We start from the raw sequence: 11,195 nt of genomic DNA, 5'->3' as shown, positions 1-11,195 counted from the left end.
TTGGGGAAAATTTATCAAAACCTTGGTACAAAGAGTAGGACTTCCAAGGAAGATTTGATCAGCTTCCAAGGGTGAGATTCAGAAAGGTACTTAATTGTTAGAAGGGATTTTAGGTGGACTTTTAACTGGTTGTATCTGCAACTTCTATCCTAAAAAAGTCTGTTGCTCTGCTGCTGAAAGCTGGAGGAATCCTGACTCTTAACTTGCAAGTTCCAAGCACAAACAGGACTCCTGCCTGAGGAGTGCGTGGCACAGAATTGCAGTTCTCTGTTCTTTTAGGAACGTTTGCTCATGTAGGAAAACCACCAGTCCATCAAGATGAGAAAAAGCTTTCAAAGATATTCAAGAGGAGAAAAGCAATGTGATTTGAATTTATGGCCATTTCTGCTACGTCTTCAGTATTTGAAAGGAGTAGCCTCTTCCAGTGCAACACACAGAACCTGAAGTTCTGGAAAGGAAATCTTGGAGAAGAGACACCCGTGTTTTTGCCCCCCAAACACTAGGGAAAGTAACTGTCCCTCTTCTGTTAAATCTCCCTCTTCTGTCACTCATTACTACCTCCTTTTTCCCCTTCTGCCTGGAAACATGAAAAAAACTACAGCAATGCAGAAAAGATTGACTTCTAATTTTGCTACCATTGTGAAGTAACAAGACCTTATTCCTGCTTTTCATCTCCACATATCATCAATCCACTTGAGGCAACTGAGTGAACTGGTAGTTATTTTAAGGACATTGGACATAATCTGAAAGTTAATCAAGCTGCAGTGTTCTTTCACTTAAAAGAATGACGGAATAAGATGGTGACTTACCAACTACATGTCTGTCATCAATGTGATTTTGAGAATAAACGACCAATCATTTCTGGGAGAGGAGAAAGTTGGGAAAGGCTTTGGAATCCTTTTATCAATTCAACTAAGCTAGCTCTAAGGATAGGTGTTCTATCACTAGTAGATGTTTCATCCCTTCTGGCTGAGTTTACAAATGCTGTCCCTCAGGTGGCAGAAGGAGTTGAAATCTTTATTGAGCTGAAAGTGACAGAATTAATCTCAGACAGGCGAGAGGTTCCTGCCTCTGCATAAGGTTTACAGTCAAAGGGGGATGGAAAGAGGTCTTGCGGATTCCCTTTGCATTTCACTGCAAGCCTGTTAGGGCTGTTATTTCCCCTGACTTCCTCTCCTTAAAGCTGTGCATAACTATAGCAAAGATTGTGTCCCTGTGATCATCTATGGCACCCTAAAGAAGGATTTTACAAGTCTCAGGAAAATGTAGCCTATTGGTCCTGCTAGTTGTCATCTTTCTGTTGCTGCAGAGGCTGAAGCTCAAGGTTTATCTCTTGTTTCTCATCATTAAGTATCATCAGATATGTGAAGATCACAGTTTTTACACGTATCAATGTTGCACTGTCCTTATCTTGAACAGAGAAGTGAGATTTTTAAACCAGATTTCTGAGGTGTCCAAAATTGTCTCTTTCAGTGGACTCCCAGCTCACAGGAAGGAAATAGCTTGAGAAGAAATCACAGGCATCATTTTATTTTCCTGTGTATGTTTACAGGTCTCTGGGAAGAGCAATGTACACTACTACTCTTCCAGAGAAAGACAGGTAGGTTGTCATCAAAGAGCTTCCCTGCAAAGCAATGAGTCATGTCTGCACACCTCTCTCTGCGCTGATGTTTAAGATAGTCAAAGCCATCTAGAGCTAAGCATCAGCAGAACCGGCAGCATGGTTCTATCAAGAATCACAATCTCAAACCTAAATATGCTTTCTGACAAATATCATCAAAAAGAACAGATTTTCATAAGCCCCACATTCATCTAAGTCCTGCATTCACCTATGCCTTAGTCTCCACCTTGAGAAACCCAGACCCAGATTTGGGAAAATCCCTGCCTTGAATCACTTGTCATGACAGCAATGCTAAAGTAAGTCCATTTGCGGTAGAACAGCATTGCCCAGAGTCAGGAGGTCCTAGGGGCATTTGGCGGTTTCCCTGCTGCAAACAGTTGAGGAAAACTCGATGGATCAAGAACAGTACTGTTAAGAATTTTAGGGAAATTTTCAGTGTTCAGCTAGGAATTAGGTTATATCTTATGGAGTATGGAGAGATATTGGATCCCCATATTTCCACCGAGATACCCACTCCTTAGACTGTTATAGTGTAAAGCACCAGACGACAGGCCAAAGTATGAAACTTCATCCAGTCTCTAAATAAAGCGGTGAAAAATGTCCCGACAATTGAACTGGATTGTGGCTCCAACATTGACTATGGTATTTAACCATGCTTGGATTGCTGCTCTGATAGATTATAAAGCTCAGCTATGACATAAGGTCAAGGCCTTGGAAAGGTGTTAGCAGAGCTCCTTTAAATGAAGCGTTCCCAGAGACACCAGGTTGGCACAGACTGATGAAAATCGGAGTGAATGCCTGGCATCGGGGAACGACCTCTGTGTCCATCAGTGTTCCTGGGAGCCTTGGAAAGCCTAGTACAGTGTATGTCACCCTTCACTGTAAGGCAGACACCTAGTGCAGCATCCTGCTCCTCTCATGCTCCTATTTTACCATGCAATGAATCGCAGTCCCCTCAAAGGTCTCTTGCTGTCTTCAGCAGCTCTCTCAAGTTGAGGCACCTCATGTCAGCACACCAATATATGTGAGATGAAACCTGCTTGTGCTGTGCCATCCTGAAGGATTTGCTTTCTCTTGGAAGCTTAGCACCACCATCACTTTTTTTGTGTAGAAACGTGAGCAGACACCACTCTCCGAAGCTCGTAGGAGCTAGTGGGAAAGCATAACCTCTCAAAATACCTAGTTGTTCCTCTTAATGCCAGGAGAAGCCTAGACCTGAGACTTACACAGCTCTAAGGTGTCTAAAGGTAAAAGCCACAATACCACCCCGAAGGCTCGGGTTTGACTGGTGACAATATGCTCACATCCTTGTGACTGACAGTTTCCAAAGAAAGATGAGAGCTACATGAAACCTTGAATTTAGTTTCAGTTCTACTCTTGTCTGCTGAGAAGATGGTGGAAGGGCGCATATAGATGAAAATGCATGGCCCAAGGAACAGAAGTGCAACAGTGATATGGGAGGTGCAGGTAGAGAGTGCTTCGAGATGCCCTTTGGAAGAGCGTGTCCTCAAAGAGACCGAAACAATGACATAGGACACAAGAACCACAAAAGTGCCCAAGGAAATCAGACCACTATTGGCAACCACGATGCAACCAGCCACGTAGGTGTCAGTGCAGGCCAGCTTCAGCAAAGCGTGTACATCACAGAAGTAGTGGTCGATCTCATTGGGCCCACAAAACACTAGCTGAGTGGTCAGCAGGGTCTGCACCAGGGAGTGCACACAGCCTCCCACCCACGAAGCTGCCACCAGCCGGCCACACACATGCTTGTTCTTAATGCTTGTGTAATGAAGCAGCTTGCATATAGCAGTGTAACGATCATACGCCATTGCTATGAGGATGAACATCTCCGTGCAGGCAAAGAGATGGACCCCAAAGAGCTGTGCTATGCAGCCCACAAAAGAGATGGTCTTCTTTTCAGCAAGAAGGTCATAAATGAGTTTGGGAACTGTGACAGTAGAGTAACTGATATCTACAAAGGACAAGTAGCTCAGGAAGAAGTACATGGGAGAGTCCAGCTGTTGACTGTTCTGTATAGTGCTGATGCTAAGCAGGTTTCCAAGAACAACAGTGGCATAGAAGACTAAGAAGAATGTGAAGCATACTTTTGCTAATGTATCATCTTGTGTGAGTCCCTGGAAGACAAACTCCATCACATTGTTCTTGTTCTTCATATATGTCACATAGACAGGACCTGAAGCACAGAATAAAGCCACCTGTGACGGTATTAGAAACACAGTGTTATCAGTACACATCCATATCGATCACTGGTATGTTCAATATCAATGTATTCCCTTTTATGCCTTTTGGGGAAAGTTTCCTTTCAAAGTCAATGCTTCTCTCAAGGAGTGACAGTTGATATCTAACTCAGAATGTATTACTGAAGTGTGTAATAGGGCGCTCCGTTTATTTGTTTGAGGGAGTTGGTGGAAATATCCTCCAGATTCATATTTCTGATCTTTGCCCCTTTTAAAAAGGAAGACTAGTTACTAGGTTGCCTAAACATCCACTTTTGTTGTGTTGATTTGGAAACGAAAAACTGACTGAGAAGGGTAGTGCATGTTTTGATTTGAGTCTCAACACATTAGTCATCCCCCAAGGAATTCTGCTCAGGCAGTGAACGTACCTTCTTTTTCAACCCTCTGAGGGAATTCAACAGAACTAGTCCTTGCTATTGCTCTCTGACTCTGGTTGAATGTCCATGCATTTCTGTGCAGCCATCAATATTCACATCATGACACAAGGCAGCTGGCTAATTAACATCACTTCAGCTATCAGCGTAGATCCTTCTGGAGGAGGTAAAGTGGAGACCTACCTCACGTCTGTTTAGCAGAGATGTGCCTTTAGGCACAAACTGTCTTTAAGGCACCCTAAGTGAAATCAGACCATGTTCAAGGCATGCCAGGAAACCTGAAGCAGGAGAGTCATTGTCCTATATGTGCTGTACTGGGCTACATCTTGTGTGGATTGGTTCCAGTTATTGCTCATGAGTTTCTGGGTTGCGACCTCAGTCTCCGAAAGAGCAGGCTTGTATTTTCTCAGACGAGCTTTCCTACAGCACATGGGTGAATACTGGAGATAATCTGCATTAACGATGTGTCAGTAAGGTTTTTGTACACCTCAGCCAAGTTCTGGACTAGGCATGGAAACCTCCAAAAATACACCTGTGATGCCACCGGGGTAATAAATACACCGCTGCTGAATCTCCTTTACTCACCAACACCCTTGTATTCACCTTTGCTGCACTCTAGTGCAGTACACAAGTATCACTAGTGTTCAGTTTCTACATTGAAAAGATAGATGGCAAGAGCTGCATAACAGTGTCTACAATACTGGCAAGTCCTTTGGGCTCTTAATCCTGTTCCACAATCACAGGTCAATCAGTTCTTTCTCACGAGATCTCTGCCTCTTCCACCCTCCAAATTCAGCAGCAGAGGAAATATTCTTTCGTGTCTCCAGCCCTATCTCCATGCCACTCCGTGGGCAGAGGGAAAGCAGTGTGGGGAGGCCCAAAGCATGTGTGTTAAGAGCATTGTTGCCACGATGTGTACAGCTAGAGGGGACAAGTTAAGACTGAGTACATAGGCAATGCTGCAGCTACCTATTGACTCCTTGACTCTGTAACACCAGAAACTTCCTTTTGACAGATATTGCTGGAAATGGCATATAACTGAAAAATAAGCAAAGACGACACCAATTAAAAGAAAGGGTAAAAAAAAATGGAGTACTTTCTACTTCATAAAATGCACCTCACAAAAGTCACTCAACAATAATGTCTCTTTTCAAAGGCAGGATTGCCTGCTATTCTCCTCTGATGACCTTCTAGGACCACTTTAGGCAGTTTCATCAAAACCTCTCAGCTCCAAGCTGCTTCTTATGTGTCACGAGAGCAGTCCACATCTCTGCCAGGGCTGAAAACTACAGAGGATGAAACGGACAGCCTGAATGTCTAGCTCCATTTCTCCTTCTGCAAAAACAACTTCCAAGAGCGTCTGCAAGAACAACTCTCTCTCTCTCTCTCCAGATGGGGAAGTTGTGGCAGAAATATTTCAAGTAAATTGCACAGCAGAAGCACAAGCTTACCAGAAGCAATGAGATCGCAGAGGCATGTGAAGTTTTCTTTGTCAGAAAGAATCAGTGGACGGGGAGCTAAAATACATGTTTTGGACAGCTATTAGAGTAATCTCTACAGGGTGACTCTGGAGCGTGATCACCTAGACCATGTCACATTGTGGGGGGGTTTGCTTGCTTTCTTGCTTGCTTTCCAATGCTGTCCAGATAAATGGACTTCATTTAGTATTAGCTATGTGCTTCTTTTGGAAACATTTCTATTTAAAATCAATGTCATGGCTGACCATTTGCAAGATTTTGTGTTCACATTGCCCTTGCAATCAAACATTTTTTGAGTAAAGATGTCTCTTACACGTGTCAGATATTTTTTCCCTTCCAAGCCAATATTTCACATATGCTTTCTTCTTTCTTATTAACTTGCTCTTACCATTGCATGTTTGCAGCATAAATAAATATCAGAACTGTGCTATATGACTGTTGGCACTTAGACATCTGGTCTGTACACGTTTGAAACAAGAAGTAAACAAGGAAATTATTTCAAGACTTTAAAAATGTTTGTGGTCAGGCCTCACTACTTGCCAGGTATTTTTACTCAGGCAATGCAAAATACAGAAGCAACTGCTTAGTCCTCATATTAAGTCATTATAAGAATCTGGGCCAATGTGTAGAGGAATAGAATGCTGTTGTTGTTGCTGTTGTTGTTGACGCCTTCCATAAGCTATGGTCCCGCTGTTGCCTGCTAGCATCCAGCAGCCGGAAGAGAAATCAGAAAAATAAATGGCGTTATTCCCCAAACCATTAAAAAAACCCCAAACTAACAGTTTTAAAATTATTAGCCTTAGCTTGAACTGGCCGTGTGCCCTAACCCCTCAGCAGTTTCAGTATGAAGGGGGTCAGTGGGTCCCATCTGTCTTTCTACCTGCCCCACACAGGGTGAGACAGACCAACCTCTGAAGGCGCCTGTCCCTCTCTGTTGACAATGGTGCTGAGCTAGACAACTGTCCTTCATTGCATGAAGAATTTATACTGCTACAAATAGGTGGGGCTGGTCCCACCTTTAGCTGTGTCCACAGAGTGTGAATGCTGGGTGAGGGACATGCTGGCCCAGGCCTGAGGGACACTATCCCTCTAAGCCTTGAGAATCAGGATTTATCCCAGTTCCGTCCTGCTGGCTGCCATCCACATAACCCACCACGGTGAGGAGAAGACACTGAGACGTCCGCAGTGTACTGGTGCATGCCTGTGAAATGGGAACCCACTCTGCCACCCCCTGCATAGAGCAGAGGACATTCGGGGAACCAGAGCATTTGCGACATTGTCCCAGGGTTTGGTCCGTAGATCTGCCGCTGTCCTGTGCAGGGAACACCTTCTTATCTTGAATCACACTTAAGCCGTGTTAAGGTGCAACACAAGTGCAAGCCAGTGTTTATAGGGAACATGAAGTGAAGGAAGAAAAAAGAAAGTGCTTTAGTTACTTTCAGAGTGCATTACACAGATGTCTTTCTCCCTCACACAGCTGATCTGCTCTTTTCCTCCTGGCAAGGTAGGAGTCAGGGTCCCGTGGCTCCTCGTGGCTCCTTCGTCCTTGTGGAGAACCTTAGCTGCTAGAACTAACCTCCCTGTGGCAGCTGTGACTGGCTCTGAGATGATTTAATCTTCCATCTTCACATCTCTTCCTTCCTGCAGGAGTAGCTGCTCCAGCTATTCCCTTGGAATATATGTTTCTTCCTTTGCCTGGACTTGTAAATGTGCCCTGTTGGGCTACAAGGCATACAGACCTTGAGTACAGGAATTATTCCCAAATAAATTTTTTTTTCATTGACACGTAAAATTGTGCCCCCCAATGCTTTCTTTGCCCCCCAATGCTTTCCTTGCCCCGCAATGCTTTCTTTGGTGGTGACAATTTCCTACGGTGAGCAATTTATCTTTCACTTGGATCTTTGATTCTGTTTTAGTAATAAACAGTAAAATGCAAAATCTGAGGCAGAGATGAAGGGCAGAGGGGATGGCTAGGAAGGAGGGCATTAGTGATAGGTGAACTACTGCGGAAAGGAAGAGAGTTGCACTGGAATGGGAAGGGGAGAAGCTTCTCCTCATATCACCTGCATCAGCAAATGACCCAGCCAGCATCTAATATCAGCAGTTTAATTGCTAACCCATGGATTCAGCATATGACAATGCAGTACTCCTAAGAAGGCATTTACTCCAAAGTAAAGGGGAAGGAAGCCTTTGGTACAATTGCTTCCAGCAGCAGGTGACCAACAGCCTTGCAGACACCTTGGGCCATAGTTTCCTAGCTGAGTAGATTACAGAGTAGATGGAGTTTGTCTGATGGAAAGTTTACACGTGGGAGAGCTCGGACTAATGGGATGCTCTGCCTGGAACACATTTTAATATTTTTGATAGCATTCATTTATTTATTTGCTGGTGTCTCAGCAGTGCTTGGAAGCCCCAGTCCTGGGCCTGTGCTATTCAAAAAGAGAACATAAAGGGAATCCCTGCTAGTCACAGAGTTTACAATGCCATTCCAATCAAAACATGAACTTTCAGTGTCTTCCTAATTGCTGCAACAGCTAAAACCAAGCTTTTCTTCAAAAGGGAGCTTTCAGTAAATTTTCCAAAATGGAATTATAGTGAGAGAGACTTGATTTTCTCAGCTCCTGAGAAAATGTTACCACAGTTCTACACCTCACCCTTTTCACGCCAAACTTTTCTATTCCACAGTTTTCTCATGGCCCTTTTCATCTCCTCATTTCTCAGCGTGTAGATGAGTGGGTTCAGCATGGGCGTGATGACGGTGTAAAACACAGCTACGCTCTTGTCCTCCGAGAGACTGCTGGATGGGCGTATGTAGATGAATGTGCATGGCCCAAAGAAGAGAATCACCACAGTAATGTGGGACCCACAGGTGGAGAGGGCTTTGTACCGTGCTTCGGACGTTTGCCTTTTCAAGGATAACAAAATGACAATGTAGGACGTGACCAGGATGAAGAAAGAGACCAAACAAAGCATTCCACCATCGGCAACGACAGTGATGCCCGCAACATAGGTGTCGGTACAGGCCAGTTGTAGTAGGGGATGGACATCACAGAAGTAGTGGTCAATTTCGTTGGGGCCGCAAAAAGGGAGGCTAACAGTTACAAGGGTGTGCACCATGGCATGCACAAAGCCCCCCACCCATGAACCCATCACCATCCAGCCACACACACGCCTGGTCATGAGGGTGGTGTAGTGCAGGGGTCTGCATATGGCAAAGTAGCGATCATAGGCCATCACTGTGAGGATGAAGATTTCAGCGCCGCCAAAGATATGAAACCCAAATAGCTGTGCCATGCAACCCCCAAAGGAAATGGTTTTCTTCTCAACAAGGAAGTCAGCAATCATTTTGGGAGCTGTGACAGAAGAGAAGCAAGTATCTGCAATGGACAGGTGGCAGAGAAAGAAATACATGGGGGAGTTCAGACGTTGACTGCTAACTACAGTGACAACGATGAGCAGATTTCCTGCCACAATAACAATATAGAAGAACAAAAACACCACAAAACATATTTTCTGCACCCCTTGGTTCTTTGAAAGGCCCAGAAGAATGAATTCCTTCACACTGCTTACATTCTCCATGTTGATCAGTCGGGTGCCAATATGCAATATACAGCTTATACACCTGGGAAAACAGACACATGATTCATCAGCATTTTTTCATTATTAATGATGAGTTCTATATCAGAAGTGGATACAAACCAAGAAAGATATAGCATTAGCATTAAGCTTTTGAAGTGTTTAGTTTCTGTCATGTATTTTTTCACAGCTATTTAATTCTCCACAGTACAAAGCTTCTGCCATGGCTTTGGTGGCACGGAGATAGGTGCACTCTGTGATATGTTCCTTAATCCTGGTCCTCCAGGATCTTGAAGGACTGGCTCCATGGCTGGTAGCCTTCCATGCACTAAGGACAAGGCCAGAGTGTTCACCTTGGGCACTACAAGGCAGATAATGCAGTATGTTTGCCCTCAGGGTAGACAAAGTCCCTGACAGCAATCTTTGTAAAATGGGCGTCTTTAAGAATAGCTGGAAATATTGCTCAGAATGATGATTTGCTTTATAAGTACACATGATCTTTGAATTCTTGTTTAGAAGGGAAATGTACCCACATGCAGAGAAAAGAACTCTCTTGTGTATATACATTTTGAAACGTAAATATGAAATGTCACAGGTGGAAAAATGAGTTCTGGGAAGGTTATCTATCATGGAGGGGAAAAAAATTGCACATATGACTTAATGTAGTATTTCACATTGTTCTAACTCTCAGCATTGTTTCTATCAGAGGAAGGAAGAATGAAAGACTCTTGTGAGATCTTCTGTCCCAGCACTGTACTGATTTTACCTAGTATGATTTTTGATACGCTCTGCGTGATGCTTTCAAGGGTTAACTTAGCTTAATGAAGCTAATCTAACTAAACTCCTTCAACAGCCAGTATAAGTCTGATTCATAGGCTGATTCAGAATGACTAAATTAGGGTCCTTTGCAGAACCCTTTTTTCCTCCATTCACTATGAGGAGCTTAAGCAAATTAGCACCACCAGCTTAGAATGACCCTCAGAGAATAATCCCTTTTGTTCCCTGAAAGTAGCGCAGAGCTTTTTGCAATGCCATCCACCTTTTTCAGGTTATGGCTGAGCTCCTTGTCCCTAGGCATTTCTACATCCATACAGTTTCTCATTCGAGACAAGGTCACATTCCAGCATAAACATGGGACTTCTTTGGTTCACCCTGTGTTCCAGCTACAACCCATCGAGCATTACATGTCACTAATAAATGAGTAGCCTACATCTTTAGAAAGAGTGTAACGTCTCTAGCCTGCCTTTATGCACCCAGACCACCAGAGTTCCTTTGGTCAAAGAAGTGTGAGAACCACCAGATTAAACTCTTCACAGAGAGTTTAAGGTCAGCCAAAAGCAGGCACTCTTTTAATAAAAATATCCACTGTATGGGCTTCCTTCTAGGATCAAAACATTCCCCGTCAGCTGGTGTTAAAATGCACCATTTTAAGTCCTGCGGAATTACATCACAATCAGGTCTTCTCATTTGTGTTGGTGATCTGTGAGCAAATCTGCGGAATGATTCAGTTAATCCAAGTTGTCTACCAACTACTTCAATCTGCAGCATAATCAGAAATTCTCGTGCAGGCACAAAGGGATCAAGCATCCACAGGAAACACTGAAACTGAGAAAAGCCAAGATTACTTTCAAACCCACAAAGTGAAGCCGAGAGAGGAAGTCGGGAAAGGTAGGGACTTTTCCTATGCTTACAGTTGTACTTACACTAGATGAAAGTTTTTCAAGCAGAAGGGTAAAATTTACATGGATGGTTCCCCTTCAGATATTTCTACAAGGAAAAGGAACAGTAAGAACAACGGGAGGTCAGTTTCTCCCTCGTCTTACCAGGTCGTGATCCTTTCTACCCCTCTTCCTTCTACTGAGCAACGACGTAGACTTCTCAACAGAAT

At 43.7% G+C, this 11,195-nt stretch overlaps 1 protein-coding gene across 1 annotated transcript; it reads right to left on the bottom strand.

Annotated features, from left to right (window-relative positions):
• Window positions 1-8,404: 8,404 nt before the first annotated feature.
• On the bottom strand, window positions 8,405-9,310 carry LOC136991950 (olfactory receptor 4S2-like; the record flags this gene model as incomplete). Its single annotated transcript, XM_067295450.1, has 1 exon — window positions 8,405-9,310. A coding segment is annotated over exon 1 (906 nt), but the record flags the coding sequence as incomplete, so codon positions are not given.
• Between the last annotated feature and the right edge of the window lie 1,885 nt (window positions 9,311-11,195).

This window comes from Apteryx mantelli, chromosome 4, assembly GCF_036417845.1.
Source record: "Apteryx mantelli isolate bAptMan1 chromosome 4, bAptMan1.hap1, whole genome shotgun sequence".
Classification (NCBI taxonomy): domain Eukaryota; kingdom Metazoa; phylum Chordata; class Aves; order Apterygiformes; family Apterygidae; genus Apteryx; species Apteryx mantelli.
Note: the sequence above shows the minus strand (reverse complement) of the source record. Positions and strands in the feature narration are given on the sequence as shown.